The 17,246-nt window shown below is 46.1% G+C and overlaps 1 protein-coding gene across 5 annotated transcripts in view; it reads left to right on the top strand.

Annotated features, from left to right (window-relative positions):
• Nucleotides 1-17,037, top strand: part of AMPD2 (adenosine monophosphate deaminase 2) — a 51,031-nt gene extending 33,994 nt beyond the window's left edge. For all 5 annotated transcript variants that reach the window (XM_077334197.1, XM_077334199.1, XM_077334196.1 and 2 more), the window contains 11 exons: nucleotides 812-901; nucleotides 1,555-1,684; nucleotides 2,189-2,383; nucleotides 2,859-2,990; nucleotides 4,317-4,480; nucleotides 6,883-7,009; nucleotides 7,345-7,508; nucleotides 7,821-7,941; nucleotides 8,226-8,399; nucleotides 12,979-13,089; nucleotides 14,155-17,037. In XM_077334197.1, coding sequence (XP_077190312.1) covers nucleotides 812-901; nucleotides 1,555-1,684; nucleotides 2,189-2,383; nucleotides 2,859-2,990; nucleotides 4,317-4,480; nucleotides 6,883-7,009; nucleotides 7,345-7,508; nucleotides 7,821-7,941; nucleotides 8,226-8,399; nucleotides 12,979-13,089; nucleotides 14,155-14,370 — 1,624 coding nt within the window. In that variant the 3' untranslated portion in view covers nucleotides 14,371-17,037. The remainder of the gene's footprint in view (nucleotides 1-811; nucleotides 902-1,554; nucleotides 1,685-2,188; nucleotides 2,384-2,858; nucleotides 2,991-4,316; nucleotides 4,481-6,882; nucleotides 7,010-7,344; nucleotides 7,509-7,820; nucleotides 7,942-8,225; nucleotides 8,400-12,978; nucleotides 13,090-14,154) is intronic.
• Nucleotides 17,038-17,246: the final 209 nt, after the last annotated feature.

Raw genomic sequence — 17,246 nt, 5'->3', positions numbered from 1 at the left:
AGAAATATTATATGTGGAAAAGATACTGCTTCATATACGCAGAATCCAGCATTTTACAAGGTGATGGCCAGCACTTTGAATTGGAGGGAGGTCGGCAGAATAGAAACGAAGTGCACCTAGCCAAAATTCTGCATCCTCTACAGCTTTTGGGTTGTTTCAAGAACAGCCCTACGCAGAATATATAACGATAGTTCAAATGATATCAAAGCATGAGAGTAGCCATGTCTGTGTCTGAAAGTTAAGATAATAGAATAGCCCCCTGAAATTTACACAGCAAAACAGATCAAAGGAATGTCCAGGCCATGGGGTATTTGAGCCCTGTTTAGAACAAATTAATTCACTTTCCTTACATCAAGCGTTCTTTCAACCAAATTGACTTCTGTCTGGCTGGAGCCAGCTGGAATATATTACTGACATTGACACCTGGTACTAGGCTTGGGCACTTTGGTGCACTTCGGCAGCCATTCGAGCCCGAGGTGTCCAGCACTGCAGCGTGGGGGGCAAGGCAGTTCTGGTGGCAGCGTGCCACCCAGCACCCGCACACAGGTACAAAGACTGCTGTGCCAGCACCACCTCTCCTCCCTACGCCTTGCTGCTGGCCACCTCAGGCTTGAATGGCTGCCAAAGGGTCCGAAGCGTGCTGAAGCGCACAAGCCTACCTGGTACTAAGTGCCTATTCATGAGAAAACAGAGCTGGGCATCCCTAGTAGCAACTCTTAAACCCATGTCTGGATGCTGCTTGTTTTATGCTCCACTTGATGTCCTCTGGTTTCCTTCTTTCACTCTCATTGGTCTCTTTATTTCTTTAAAGATCTACAGAATTGGACTTACCTTACCCTGATCTACCGGAGTTTGTTGCTGATATGAATGTCTTAATGGCTCTGATCATCAACGGTCCTATGTAAGAGACACAGCTTTCCCTACTTCCTTCATCCTTGTATGCACAGGCCAGGCTTATATGGCACCTGCTTCCAATGGTGTTTCTGCTAAATCTGGTCATGCTCATATTCTAGTAGGGTGGAGGGTGCTTCTGATAACTGTCATGTAGAACTCATTTCCATGGTAACACCTGGAGGAAGAAATCTGCTGATGTCTGCTGTCCATGACCGTTGAAAGTATAAACGTGTTGAAACTGAGACACAGTCTCCAGGAGGTCAGGAAGGCTCCCACTGTCCTGTATACAGGTGCCAGGAATTAATGAGGATGGTTTATGCTTTACTTTTGCATTTCTCTGCAGCATATAGCTGGCCATTTTAAATAACAGAATATTTAGCTTGATTCATCATTAGTCAGATCTGACTAGGCCTTTATATACATTCTGATACTGTTGATCTGCTAGTTCCCATCTTCTACCTCTGGGAATCAGCACGTAGCTGTTCCCATCCATCTAAAGTCCCCTGGGAAAGTCCAGTTATTACTTAATTGCACTGAAATGAGTTAGCTGCATTGGGGGGGATATGGAAGTTAGGTTTTCTGATTAGCAGTACTGGCAACTTTGCCATAAGACTCTGAGCAGAGTGAAGCGTAACCTGTTCCCTTTTTACATCTGGACAGAAAATCCTTCTGCTACCGACGACTTCAGTACCTGAGTTCAAAATTCCAGATGCATGTCCTGCTCAATGAGATGAAAGAGCTGGCAGCCCAAAAGAAGGTGCCACACCGTGACTTCTACAATATCCGGAAGGTATTAGTGCTGAGTGTTGAAGGAATGTGAATGTAGCTATGCTAAATGTGATCAGAATTCAGAAAATTCCAGCTGTTGTTATATGGTGCTCAGCCACTTTGATTCTGACAGTGCCTGACCTATGAAATGGCAAGGAGATGCATATCAAGTGGAAGCCCAAATCTATATTTCCTATGGCAATATACCATCAAAGGCTTTTTATATATTGATTTTTTTGTACCTTAATTGCCGAGGCAGGCTAGCTGTTGAGGCTTTCTGCCCATTCAACAGTCTTCCAGTCAATCACAGTAGCAAGAATCTTGGAAGACGTTGAATGATAAGACTTTTTTTTGACATTTCAGTGCTCCTGTAACAGTTATCTCAGTAATCCTTACAGTAAATTAACATTGTTTTCATGTTGCAGATTAGGAGGGAGATTGTCTCCAAGGCCTTCTGGTAAGTTCATGGCTGGGGACTCCCCAGTTGTACGCTCTTAGCAACTGTGCAACTCCATCTCTTGTACAGGTAGACACACATATCCATGCGTCATCCTGCATGAACCAGAAGCATCTGCTGCGCTTCATCAAGCGGGCTATGAAGAAGCACTTGGAAGAAATTGTTCACGTGGAGAAGGGCAAGGAGCAAACTCTTAAGGAAGTCTTTGAGACCATGAACCTCACAGCATATGACCTCAGTGTAGACACTCTTGATGTCCATGCGGTATGTTTTTGGAAAGGCAGCCAGAAGCTGCCCATTTTAGTTAGCTACAAAATGTTTTCTTACTCCTTTGGAATAAACCTCTTTTTGGCAGAAAGTCATGCTGGACAAGTCATCACCTGATAGGCCTACCTCATATGTGTAACGACAGTCCTCTTTTTCTGTTCAGCTGTGATTACATTACTAATATTTACTACTTGTACAGGCCATCCAGTGCAAAGGTTCAGTTTCCATTTCCCCATGTTGGTACAAAGGATGGAGCAGCTGGCGGTGATTTTCACACAGAGAAGTTTTGCTTGAGAAAGGTTAAGCAGAGCCATATGGTAGAACAATGGAGTTTGGGCAAGATCAGCTTTGATTATAGGGATTATAAATAGGGGTTACAAATGGTGAAGGAAAAGAGAGTTGCAATCACAGGCCTTTGTAATTATAGCTATTTAACTATGATGAACTTGTTTGCTACTTTCCCCTTTAACAGGACCGTAACACCTTCCATCGCTTTGACAAGTTCAATGCAAAATATAACCCCATTGGAGAGTCTGTCCTCCGTGAGATATTCATCAAGACAGACAATCGAGTGTCGGGGAAATACTTTGCTCATATTATCAAGGTGAGGGCAGCTTGAAAGCTCTGTGTGTAGCCACAGTTTTGAATAAACTATGCAGACGTAGAGATATCTTCCACTGTTTTGTGTTTTTGCAAAGTATGCAGGGGGCATGAGGAGAGGCCAGGGTATGCAAATCAGGCTAGGTAATCAGTCAAAGTCAAGAAGCTGGAGGGTAGGGAGCCATACGGGACTCTTTCTTATTTCTTCACTACTAGAAACTTGGCTCACAGTTTTTACTGGACACTTTATTGGTTCTGTGTCACTTTCCATGCAAAAGGACCCAAAGTGACTTACCCAAAACTTTCAGAACAAAGAAATATTAAGCAATGTCATGTAAACAGTCCTGTCAAGAAGCAAATGGTGGGCAGATCCTTGTTAACAGGGCTGGCTATTGTAAGCCCCAAGTTCTGACCCTCTGGCCAAGAGCTCTTTTGCTGGTGCCCAGTGGTTCATGTCTTTGGCCACTCCCACACTTTTATACCCTCCAATAGGAAGGAGACCAAAACGCAACTAGATGTTATGTAGCTGGCAAGATGTTTACAAAAAACGCCCTTTCTTTACCCCCACTTCTTCCTTGTTTCCTCAGCTTTCCCCATAATCACAGGCATTTGAAACTTAGATTTGTGGCATTTCTTTTTCTTTTTTTCTTTTTTTGAAAGCAAGCTTCCTGGACTTCCAAAATCTAGTTTAAACACTTACACAGTGAATGTCAGGAAATGCAGGACATTCATATTTGTTTCTTTCGTTCCCAAGCTGTAAAGGTATCCCCTGTGCCAGCATCGGGTCACGTCTGACCCTTGGGGTGACGCTCTCTAGCATTTTCATGGCAGACTCAATACGGGGTGGTTTGCCAGTGCCTTCCCCAGTCATTAGCGTTTACCCCCAAGCAAGCTGGGTACTCATTTTAGCGACCTTGGAAGGATGGAAGGCTGAGTCAACCTTGAGCCGGCTGCTGGGATCGAACTCCCAGCCTCATGGCAGAGCTTTCAGACTGCATGACTGCTGCCTTACCACTCTGTGCCACAAGAGGCCCATGAGGGCTATAGGATTTTCTTCATTCCGTCTTCCTTCCTCTAGACTTAGGAGTAACTGATACATCATCCTTGGGATGGAAGGGCATCAGAGTTGGTGGGCAGCTAGAGCAAAGGATTCTGGGCAAATGGCTTCTGATTTTTGTCTGCTTCGTGGAAGCTTCCTAGTGCATCTGTGTTTTTTTCTTTTGTAGCCTAGGAAAATAGGCTTGCTTTTTTTGCCCTCCTTCTTTCTGATCTTGTCGCTCCCAGGAGAAGCTGTGTAGCTCAGGCTAACAAACCCTTTCTCTTCTGGCAGGAGGTGATGTCTGACCTGGAGGAGAGCAAGTATCAGAATGCAGAACTGCGCCTTTCCATCTATGGTCGTTCACGGGATGAGTGGGACAAGCTGGCCAAGTGGGCTGTGCGCCACAAAGTGCATTCCAACAATGTCCGCTGGCTGGTGCAGGTGCCTCGCCTGTTGTGAGTACTCCTCCCAATATTCTGGGAGCAGGAGCAGATCTTTAAGGCTGTTTCCCTAATCTGCAGCCATATTTTCCTGAAAATATGATTTATTGATAGTCCACTTTTCTCACTGAGAATCAAGGAGGATTATGTGGTATAAAATCAATGCAGTCAATGAGATGATACATCCAATAAGTAATGTAATGAGACTAGAAATTGCAGAGATTTGAAATGGAGCTGTTGTCTCAACAAAATACAAATATTGTATTTGTGGTGTGTTAAGCAATACAATAGATAGTATTGCATCAATAGGAACATGGTGCATTTTCCTGGCCCAGTTTGTTAGGATGTAGGTCTAGTTCCTTAACAAAAATGCTCTCTTGAAGTATTCTGTTTTGCATAGTTCATTTAAAGCCAGGAGCATGGGAGTCTTCCTGACCTCCTCAAGCACACTGCTTATGGGGGGTGGCTGGTCACAACAGAAAAGGGATACATACAGGCAGTTGCCCATCTGCGGGTGACGCTTGCAGAAAGCCCCGCTCTCCGATGCAGTTATTTTCGCAGGACATTGGGGGGGGGAGTGGGGAGTGGTCTTGCAGATATGTGGGGGGGGGCAAGGCCATTAAGGGCTTTGTATGAGACAGCAAGTACCTTAAATTGAGCCCAGGTACTGATGGGCAATCAATGGAGTACCTGCAGAATGGGTGCAATAGGCATGACCTGCCTAGCTCATGATAATAACTGAGCAGCAACATTCAGCACCAACTAAAGTCTCCTTAGAAAACAATATTGTTGTCCTCTGTGATTACAATAAAAAAAATAACTACTCCTTTTATGTAGCATAGGAAGGCAATTGACCAATACTGTCTGCCCAGTACATGTGAGAAGTAAAAACTTGTCTGGGTATGTGTGTGTTCTCACTTTTAGGTGTTCATAGTATTTATGTATGTGTGTGTGTGCATGGATTTATTGCTGCTACTCCCAATCAAGGCTAGCTTGTGGTGGGTTCCAGTCAACTACAAACATTACAGATTAAAACCCCCCAAAACTATAAAAACCCAGATTTTTTTCTTGTGTATGTGTGTTTGGGCAGCCAAGGAGAAAGGTCAAGCTGATGAAAAATATACAGAATGTTTTACCTATGAAGCTACTGTGTCAGACTGCTGGTCCCTCCAGCTCATATTGTCAACTGTACTGGCTAAGAAAGAGCAGTCTTCCCCAGACTTGCTGCTCAGTATCCTTAAATTGAAGTCACTGGGGAGTAAACCTCAGACCTTAGCATGCATGGCCCTTTCTTTCACTGAGCCCATATTTCTTGGAGGTACCATATGCTTTTGACTCTAGCCTAGCAGAGGACCATGTTCAAAGCCTAGCTGCTCAGCTGTGTTTCCAATGCAGCTTGTAAGCACTGCTTACGTGTTCCCCATTCAATACCTGTTTCACTTGCGGGGAGAAATATATATGAAAACTTCATAACCAAAACAAAACCCACACAAAAAAAGGTGCAAGTATTTTCTTCAGTTTTTCAAGTAATGTTGAGAAGGCGAGGCAGCTTGTTGATGAATTTGTAGAGCCACATATGGGGAGATATTTAGAGAGTCCAGATATGCAGAGAGAATAGCATAAGCCATGTTTTCTTAAGAGAAGGTTGTGAATGGGAAAGTATGTTATTTCAGTCTTGGGCGATCCAGATAACAAGTACCCATGTAGTGGCTGCTTTAAATAGCAACTGAAGAAAAATAAAATCACCCCGTGTAAAGAAAGTATCAAAATGTCCACGCTACAAGAAATCAGTAACAGGTACCAAAGATGTTCTATCTTTCTCTCTTCTTCCATTTAAAAAAAGGACAGAAGATATGTAGTTAACTCTAGTGTGAGTGAGTGAGGTGAAAGCAAGCCAAGCTGAATAGCCCCTGTTGTGCTACAAGGCAACACAAACCACGGAGCTCAGTGGGGCTGTCAGTGGGCATTAGTTTGCCCACTGCATCCTCCCAATTGGAAGCAGTCTGTGGGCTGGTTCCACCTGCCATTTGCTGCTGAGGGGTTTGAGCCAAGAGGCTGCTAAAACACTGACAGAGCTGCTGGGGTTTGGATCTCCTTGCTCCTGAGCCACCAGCAGACCTTCCAAGGCAGTGGCCTACTTGGAAATTTCTCCGTAATTTAAATGGCCAGTTGCACCTGGTATGTGGCTTGCATAAATTTGACATAGATGAGATTTGACCTTGTTTGGCCTCTAGGTTACTATGCTAGTTCACTTGGAGAATCTGGTCTATAAAATGTCCCAGTGCACGAGATTGCCCCTAGGGTAATGGGAAGAAACAAGGATGCAGTTGCCGAAGAAAAACAGCACAGAGATAACCCCATGATTTAGGATCCAGGGTGTAAGGTTGGCTGTGTCCTGATATATCTGTTTTCAACAGTGATGTGTACAAGACCAAGAAGCAGTTGGCAAACTTCCAAGAGATGCTAGAGAACATTTTCTTGCCCCTCTTTGAGGCCACTATCCATCCTGCCAGCCATCCAGAGTTGCATCTCTTCCTGGAGCATGTAAGTATTAAGCCTTGTAAGACATGTTTGCTTTTCTGGTGATGCCAAAGAGATGGCTGGCGAGATCTCCCTTACGGGCCAGAATGGCACTTATCCAGGATGTTTGGGCTTCTTGATCATGGTGTTAACTTTGGTCAGATGGAGCACCAAACCCTTTTAGTCCCTCTGAGTTTAGTTAATTGACTTTGTTGCTCTTCCTGACCAGAGTCTTAGAGTAACACCTGGAACAGCATAAGATATTTCCCACATGGGGTTAGAGACCTCACAAGGTCTTTGAAAACAAATGTTGCCTTCTCATCCTCTTCCCTTTCTTCCCTGGCATCTGGCTGGGCCAGGTGGATGGTTTTGACAGTGTGGATGATGAATCAAAGCCAGAGCACCACATCTTTAACCTGGACAGCCCCTTGCCTGGGAATTGGACAGAAGAGGACAACCCACCCTACTCCTATTACCTTTATTACACATATGCCAATATGGTGGTCCTCAACCATTTGCGCAGGTAGGTGATAAGCTCTCCCCATGGCTCCCTTCCTCAATTCCTTGTTTTCTGAGACACCAGGGCGGCACTGTGGTCTGGGCTCTGAGAGGTGACTTCATGAGCCGGACTCTTGAGAAACCTGGTGATTATGTTACCCACCAGTAGCATACCACACATCTTGATGGGCAGGACCCTCAATGTCTGGCTGCTCCTGAGTTCTGCAGTAATTTCGCATTTGCTGTTGAGACTCCGGCCTCCTTTTATCCATGCAGCTAATTTTATACTCCTGTGCAGTGACACTAAGCTGTGTCTTTTGCTGCCCTTTCTCCCTAGGAAGAGAGGCTTCCATACGTTTGTGCTGCGCCCCCACTGTGGGGAGGCAGGCCCCATCCATCATCTGGTATCAGGTTTCATGCTGTCAGAGAACATATCTCATGGCCTCCTGCTCCGCAAGGTGAGAGAGACGTCAGTAGTAGCACATGTGCATACTAAAGTTTTGGTAGCACATCCACGTGCATGGAAGCTTGCTGGATTTTTCAGGATGAGCAATGGGTTGGGTTTTTTCATTAAAGAAAGCACTGGAGTGGTTCTGGTGCCAGGTATCTGACAGGAATCCAGACACATGAAGAACATTCTGTTTCCTCTGGACCTGCTAGAGGAGAGAAGATCAATGTTTTTGTTGCTGTTTCCTTTGTGCCAAGCATTTTCAGTATTTCCTAACCCCAACTTTGTCCATAGGCACCTGTGCTACAGTACCTCTACTACCTGGCTCAGATTGGCATCGCCATGTCTCCTCTTAGTAATAACAGCCTGTTCTTGAGCTACCACCGTAATCCATTACCAGAGTATCTCTCTCGGGGCCTGATGGTCTCCCTGTCCACAGATGACCCCCTGCAGTTCCACTTCACCAAGGTGAGTATGGGACAGCAAGGCTGTGACCCACAAGGGAACAGGTCACCTGCAAGGTCCTGCACAGGCATTTGAGAATCTGGTAGCGAGAAAGTACAAATTGAGTGTGCAGCCAGGAATGGAAGAATCTGGAAATTTGGCTTGCAGATAAAGGAGAAGAGAACTGGTTATTCATACCCCACTTTTAACTGCCCAAAGCTTACAAATAGCTTTCCTCTCCATAGAACAAACATCCTGTGAAGTAGACGGGGCTGAGAGAGCTCTAACAAAACAACCCTGCAAGAACAGCCCTAAGAGAACTGTAACTAGCCCAAGGTCACCCAGCTGGCAGCATGTGGAGAAGTGGGGAAACAACCGTGGTACTCCAGATTAGAGTCTGCCACTCTTAACCACTATACCAAGCTGGCTGTCTAATGGCCAGGGAGTAATGGCAAGGGAGACAGGAGTGATCATAGAATCACAGAATCATAGAGTTGGAAGGGGCCATACACACCATCTAGTCCAACCCCCTGCTCAATGCAGGATCAGCCCAAAGCATCCTAAAGCATCCAAGAAAAGTCTGTATCCAACCTTTGCTTGAAGACTGCCAGTGAGGGGGAGCTCACCACCTCCTTAGGCAGCCTATTCCACTGCTGAACTACTCTGTGAAAATTTTTTTCCTGATATCTAGTCTATATCGTTGTGCTTGTAATTTAAACCCATTACTGCGTGTCCTTTCCTCTGCAGCCAATGAGAACAGTCCCTCCACCCCCTCATCTAGATCATTAATAAATATGTTTAAAAGTACCGGGCCGAGCACCAAGCCCTGAGGTACCCCGCTACTCACCTCCCTCCAGTCTGATGAAACACCATTGACAACAACTCTTTGAGTGCGGTTCTCTAACCAATTCCTTATCCACCTTACTATCTGAAAATCCAGATTGCAGTCCTTCAGTTTATCCATCAGAACATCATGGGGAACCTTATCAAAAACATTACTAAAAGACATGTTCAGTCCACCTTATCAAAAGATTTACTAAGATTCTTCATTCCCCTTCCAGTCTCTGGAGGGTCAAAACTATTCTGGCCATTATAAGCTAAATGTACTTCTAGAGCCAAATGGCTTGGCAATATAAATCAGTGGTCCCCAACATTTTTATCACTGGGGACCAGTCAATGCTTGACAATTTTACTGAGGCCCGGGGGGGGGGGGTAATCTTTTCCAAGGGACATCACTGCCGCCCGAGCCATTTGCTTTCCTGCCGGTGCCCCTGACTTCTAGCTGCCCGCTGGGAGGCTCTGCCAGCAGCAGCTGCGCAGTGCCATGCCGAGAGGACCCCTAGCCATGGCGGCCACTGGTGAACACCAAAGGTGAACTGGCAGCAGAGTGGCAGGGCAGCCCCCAAGGCAGCAGCCAAGGAGGAGGAGGAGGAGGAGCCACAGCCCGGTACAGAATGATCTACGGACCGGTCCCCGGACCAGGGGTTGGGGACCACTGATATAAAGCTTAAGGGAGAGAATTACCATGGCCCTCTACAAACTGGCCAGCTTCTTTTGAAATCTGCATAGGTCTAGGTAGTTAATACGATACTTGATATGAGTTCAGATCCTCTTGTTCTGTCATTGGCTGATCATAGGAATACCTTGCCTTTTTCCAGAGCATCCATTGTGTATGGGGTTGTTGTTTGGGTAGGAAAGTACTAACCAGTTTTTAAAATTACCAGTCAGTTGAATACATTAAATTGCCAGCTGTATCTACCCGGAAGATACTGGACTGAAGATTGTTTGTTTTTTCCAGCTGGCAGCTCCTCTTGAAGCCAGTTTAACATAGGGCTGTTGTTGTTTTCAGGTGACCAAATTGCTTTACAGATGTACATTTTCCACATATCAGTCAATTTTGTCATGTTGTAGAGTTCTGCCTTGAGGTCAGAGAATACTATCTTATGGAAAAGTTCAGAGAATTTTTCCATATCCATTTCCAACCTTCCATTTAAATACATAAAGTTGTGTGTCATGCTTTTGAGCTTGGATTTCACCCCATCCTCAATTTTTGTAAAGTGGGAGACATTTTAACACCTATTCAGAGTGAATGCTGCTGGCATAAATCATGCCATCTAGTTGCCATATGGTTAGTTGTCTGGGCTAACTTCAGCCCTCTAGACTGGTTGCAGTAGCTGAACTTAGAGGGGGAAGTTTAGACCGCTGCACCTCCATTCTTTTTGAGTCATTTCCTGCCTCTCTTCTGCTTTCTCCTTGAATGAACAAGGGCACTTAGCCTCCCCTCAGGCATCCCCTGGATTCTTGGGATGAACTGAATAGATAGAAGGCATGTTCAGTCCACACGATAGCTCAGGCTGCTGCTTCTCCTCCCAGTACTGCATAAAAACAGCATGAACAACAGACCTCTGCCCAGTGCCAGTGCTAACATCTACTAGGACCTCTATAGGTGGTGCTCCAGCCATAGCTTCAATGAAGAGGGCCAATGTGCCACCCCAGCCAGAAGATGACTGCTGTGGGGCAGGCCTCCACAGAAGTGAGGTGAAAATTACAGCCCTCCACTACTGTTCTTCGTAGCCGTCTCCCTGAAACAGCAGTGCACTATCCTCCTATCATTTATTTTGGCCTCCTGCATTACTTCACCGAAGTAAGCCAACTGTTACACAAGGCTGCACTTCCCTCTCAGCACGGTCTAATCTGCTCTTGAACCTGACTCTCAGTAGTCAGACGGCTTTTCCTCTCTGCCTGTCCTCCTGAGCACTACTAGCCTGTGGTTGCCTGCCCCCCACAACCGTTCTTTGAATTCTTTTTTTAAAATAACATGTTCCTGACTTTATAGCTTGAAAAGCTGACTGGGTTTTTTTTGTAATTATAACTTATGATGATGCAAATATGGTATTCTCTTTAAAAACCTGTATTTATTTCCCAAGCCTACAAGCTTAATCTCCCCCCCCCCCCAAAAAAAAATAGACTGATCCCTAGTCTTTCTGAAAACCCAACTTCAGATTTTTGGAAGACTAAAACATCAACCTAAATGCTATTTTTAAACATGTGGCTTCAGTTATTTTGAAGCCTAGGTCAGCCTAATATATATATATTAGAAAAAACCAAAAGGTTATGCATCAGTTAATTTTAAAAATACCACCTGCCTTATTTTTGGAACCCTAACCAAAGCCTAATTAATTTTATTTGGGAATTACCTAAACTGAAATTCATTTTTTTAAAATACCTAGAACCTTGCCTACATGTAGCCATTAAAGCCTAACCAGAATTTTCCTTCAGAATCTGCTGCAGTTTTTAAAACAGGAATGCCCAAAGCTCCATAAACCACTTGCCTAAAAAACACAACACAGAAAGATCTTAAAACAGTTATAAAAGAACAGTTGTAAAACTAGAAGAATGCAAAAAGATAAACAATTTAAAACAGTAACAACTTGGAATTCCAAAGCTGAACCCTTTAAAAATTAAGAAACCTTTAAAAATTCAAAACAAAAGTTCTAATACACACCAAGAGAAACAGCACAATCTTTTAAAAAGGACAAAACCAAAGAAAACTATTTTTAAAAAAGAAAATCAGTCAAAGGTTCCCTCCCTGACAGCTGCAACCACCCAGGAAAAAATTTAAACAGAAAAACTTGAAACATTATTTCACATAGTATTTTAGAACAAACTCCATCATGTCTTGAAACTGTCCAGGCACAAAACAAGAAGGTGTTCCCAGGGTGGTAGCAACATGCTACAGAGATCCAAGGCACAGAGCAGCAGAAGCAAGTACTGCCAGCTGTCCAAGAAAACTGCCCATGAAATGGAGACAAAACTTTTATTCTCTTTGCCCATGCAAAGAGAGCCATGGAGGGCTGTGAGAGAACTGTCGTGACCGAGCAGGTGCTCCCCATAACATCTGATCCCATTGCCTGGGAGAGCTGCTTCCTTTCCCCCTTCCGGCCCAGGAAACCTACTAAACCGAAAGTGAATGGGCCTGGGAACCTCTAGATGCTGGCCCCGGATATTTCCAAAAGTTTCCAAAAATTACTGGTACTCCAAGTATCCCAAATGTTGCTCTGGATAGAAATTTGAACCAGAGTTATCAAAATATGCAAGTGAGGCTGAGCGGCAGTAAAAAGGTGACTGCAGCTGGTGGTGAGGCAGTGTCAAGAAGAAGCCAGCTGAGTAGAGGAAGTGAGAGAGCTAGCAGGGGGCAGTGGCAGCCACCCCTAGGTGAAACAGACAGAGATCAAGCTGGGAGGGCCATGCAGGGGCTGGGCAGAGGAGGAACAACCAGTGAGGCTGCTTTCTCCTTCCTTCCCCCTGCAGAGCAGAGCAGGTGGGCAAGTAGCAGGGGCTTGGAGGAGGTGGTACTGCTTTCTTCTGCCTACTCCATTTGGCATCCCAGACCCCACCAAGGAGAAAAGGAAGACAAATACCAGGCCTTGGAGGGGAGTTTTTGCAGGGGCCCCCTTTTTTCAGCCCTCCCTTTTTTCGGCCTGTACCACTTACCCAGTGAAATTCCTAAACTCAGTCCAGGGGCCTGTTTTGCTGCTAGCTGGCACTCTGCATGCATGCACCAACAGTAGACCCTATCTTGAGCTTACAGTGTCTCTTGCAGGAACCTCTGATGGAAGAATACAGCATTGCCACCCAAGTATGGAAGCTCAGCTCCTGTGACATGTGTGAACTTGCGCGAAACAGCGTGCTCATGAGCGGCTTCTCCCATAAGGTAAAACTGGACCTTTTGTGGAACGGGGGTGGGGGTGGTCATGTCTTGATCTCTCGCTGGCAGAATACTATTGTATTCAAAACTCTTGTGTGCACATGAATGGGGAGCCTTTTATGTCCTTCAGAACACTTCTGTATTTATAAAATGACAAATTAGAACTGCATGCTCCAAACCAGCAAGGTACATTACTAATGCAATCCCATGCAGTTACTTTAGTATAAATGCTTTAATTTCATATGGACTAGGCTGTAGTAATTCTACATGACAATAGAAATATCATTCAAATTCAGTGGTGTGTCCTCCTCCAAAATTGTTCTCTAAGGCAGGGGTCATCAACCCCCAGTCAGCGGCCCAGTGCCGGGCCGCGAAGGCCACGGTACCAGGCCGCTGGCAGCTGCGCCTGCCTCCCCCCCCCAGCGAGAAAGTAGTGGTGAAAACACGCATGCACAGCAACTGCGCGTGGACGTTTGTGCGCAGCTGCCGCACGTGTGCACAGCACCCGGGCTTTTGGCTCTCCCCTCACCCCCGGAGGCAATCCCTGACCTCAGAAAGGTTGGGGACCACTGCTCTAAGGTCTTTCCCAGAGAACCCCGAAGGCGGAATGCTATATGTTCTCCAGAATGCCCGTGGGAAATACCTTGGTCCCACACAATAGTTTTGCTGCAGGGAGATGGCCTCCGTTGATGCCTTCTAGGAAGGAAGGAAGGACAGAAGGATGGATCGACGGACGGACGGACAGACGTTATTGTGCTTGACAGCCTTAGAACATCCAAAGAGCTAATTGTTGTAGAAAGAGAAAATAATGTAAATGGCAAAAGGAGGCTTGCCCAAATCCCTGGAAAAGAGATACCTGGTTTAAAACATTTTCATCTTTCCACCCAGCTTAGCATCCCCAAGGCAAGAGACAAGCAAGCAAACACATTAATACCAGCTTTAAATACAGAACACGCCTACAGTTGGTTTTTCATGGGCTTCAGGAGCCCTTTTACAGTTGGCGTGGTTTGGCTGGGAATGCAGGTGGTCACGTGTCCTGGCCATGGATTGGCTGTTGTCTTTGTTTTGCAGGTCAAGAGCTACTGGCTGGGACCCCACTACTGGAAGGAAGGGCCTGAAGGCAATGACATCCGGCGCACCAACGTGCCAGACATCCGGGTGGCCTACCGCTCTGAGACCCTGTGCCAGGAGCTGACCCTCATTACGCAGGCTGTGCAGACAGAGGAACTGGAGACCATCCAGGAGGAAGACTCTCTGACCATGAGCCCCAACCTGGGTGCTCGCTAAAGGATGCTGGTTTACTGTCTCCCAATCAGCCCCTCTCTGGCCTTCCAAGATGGGGCTGTCCCAGAGCATGAAGGGACCCCAGCTACCTCCCTGCCCCACAGAGCTTTTTAATTTCCTGATTGTGTCCCCTCCACCAAACATAGTGTTACCTTCTGTATCTCTTGGAAAGGGATTTCTGTTTTGTTTGCACTTGGTAACCTGCTGGAGCATTTGGGATCCTATCTAGAATGAAGTTGGGGAGGGGGAAGGGAGTGTCCTGCCCATTGGATTGGAACGCTTGCAATGCTGTTGGCAAAGACAGGCTGGCGGCAGAGGCTGGAGAGCCAGGAACAAGCAGGTAGCCAGGGGCAGTTGAGCAAACTTTGGAGGCCCCAGCTGGTTGCACCAAGGCAGACTGAAGCACTTGCATTTTTGGCATTGTGAATGGACTGCTGTCCTTTGTTCTGCATCTGCATGCCCCCACCCAGGGAGAAGGACATGGTGGTGGGGCTGATGGGCAGGGCAAGTGCAAACAATGGGTTTCTTGTCCCCAGCTACCTCACACGGGTCTCCATGTTATGTCCTTTTCTTGGCTGTTGCTGGCTATGACTTCACAGTGGCCCATGAAGCATCCTTTTTAGGTGAAAACTGCCCCACCAGCATATATGCAACACCCCACCAGAGTTGCTGGGAAACGGTAGCCTCTGATTTTCAGTATTAAAGGCCCAGTTGGAAGCATAGCTGAAAAACAGAACCTATTTGTCTTTCCTTGTCAAGCCAGAATATTTTGATACCAGCCTCTTCTTGGCTCAGGGAAAGTAGGAGCCCTTGAACCTCTGTCTTAGGAAGCAGACTCAGATGGGTGGGAGTAGAGGAGCTAGTGTGCTGCATAGAGGCACTTTTAAACTTTTTGTGTCTCTTTCGTGCATCTCTCTGTTCCTTTCTGCTATCATGTATCCGAAAAAGGGATTGCATGTTTTTTAAAAGGTAACAAGGGGCATCTGATGATGGTTTTGGCACTGGACAAATAAGGCTGTTCCAGAGGGGATAGTTTTAGAGCTGAGAACCTTGCCCAATGTGGGAAATTAAGAGGGCATGGCCCTCACCTTATTCTTTGTGCCTGAGACGAGCACCCTGTTTGGGGGCACTTACATAGCATCCAGTCTCCTTTCTCAAAGGTTGGCTGCTTCTCAGCTGCCTTGGGCTGGTAACAAAGGAGAATGTTTAGCTCCCAGTAAACTGCATGTGTGTGTCTGTGTGGGGGGAGAATATCCTTGTCACATGCTTGGATGTACCCTGTGTACTACATCCTTTTCCCCTCTAATAGGTTAGGGATACTCTCTCTCGGTTCTACCCATCTACTGTGCGTACGGATTTTATTTATCTGGCAAATACAAAAACCATAGAATGCTTTGGTTTTCTTACCAGTCAAGTATCTGCTGTTCTGGGAACCAGCACAAAGCTGGTGGAGCGGGATGGGGGGGGGGGGAGACAGCATCAGCGCAGGTAATGAATGTGGGAGACATCATGGTGACTTCTGCCTTCCTCTGAAGCTGTGTGGGTAAAACTGGAAATACAACATAAGGCAGAGAAGGAAGGAGATCTGTGCATTTCCTGGCTCTGTCTTTTGTGTTCTGAAAGGGCTGCAGAGAGATGTCATCATGTGCCCTTGGCTAGGTGCTGCACCAGCACATGGCTTTTGATCCTCATTGGAGGACAGGCCAATGAACTTAGGATTCTGGCCCTCTGTCAGTTAGTTGGCAGCTTTTGTGCAGTCTGTCACAGCACCTATCCCTCCTCTCTTGGGAGCGAAGCCCCCAACTGTCAGAACCAGAACAGTATCTCCTCCCTCCAAGCTCCTAGATGAATTGTGCATGCTCCCAAAATTCTTGCCCGTGACATGTGAAGTGCAGCTTCCTACTTGCTGCCAGGCTGTTCTGTCACTGCAGCCGAAAGAACTGTATTATTCAATGGGAAGAGACTGCTGGAATGTGATAGAAGCTGCAGTCGATGGGGAAGGGGCAGGGTGATGGGTACAGACAGTGCCCTGACTCTGGGCTGCTCCTGACAAAGATCTGAGGATCCATGTTGTAGACAGTGCCTTGCCTAGCATAGTGCGTGGTATGTGCCAAGACTGGGTAGGTCCTCTTGGTGATTCTCCCTCTGAAACAGGCACGTACTGTACTTTGAGTCACTGTATGTGTGTGTCTGAGAGAGTGTGCACTATTATTGAAGTGTTTGTATGTCTAGCACCCCCCCCCCCACCGGCCTAGAAAGAGAATCTTTTCCTCCCTGCATACATTGGACTTTGCAGAATATCATGAGCATCTGCAGTGATGTCTTGCCTTGCCTATGGACAAAACTGATGCTGTGTAGCCCAAAGCCACAATGTGTTGGCCTAAGGCATGGCATTCTGTGAAAATGCACGGATCCTGTGTGGGGCCAGGAAGTGGAAGGAGATGACAGGTTTCCATTTGCTTGTCCTCCCATCCTCCTCCCTTGCTGTGACCTTGACTTGTGCCCCCGTTAGTGTGGCTTTGTTGTCATCTGGAGATGAGACTAGCTTTCCCCTGGCAGCCAAGGCATCCTCCCATCGGTCAGAGATTTGGGCTTGTCTGTGCCGAAATGTGATGTTAGAAATCCTGTTGAGCACAAGCATGATCATTAAAGATTATTTAAGTAAATAAACCTACTTTTTGTTTTGTGTTTCTGATTGAGAGGGATACTTCTTCTTGGGGGTTGACATACCAAAAATGAGGAGAGCACTCAAATAATTTTCCTACAAGAATGGATTTTGCCCCAGAATATTCATTGTCCCGGACAGAAGGCTACAGATGCCACACCGGTATGCTGGCACACCCCATTATAATTGATCCTGGATTGCAGAATAATTTCAC

Source organism: Paroedura picta, chromosome 4, assembly GCF_049243985.1.
Source record: "Paroedura picta isolate Pp20150507F chromosome 4, Ppicta_v3.0, whole genome shotgun sequence".
Lineage (NCBI taxonomy): Eukaryota > Metazoa > Chordata > Lepidosauria > Squamata > Gekkonidae > Paroedura > Paroedura picta.
This window is presented reverse-complemented; position numbering and strand designations above follow the sequence as displayed.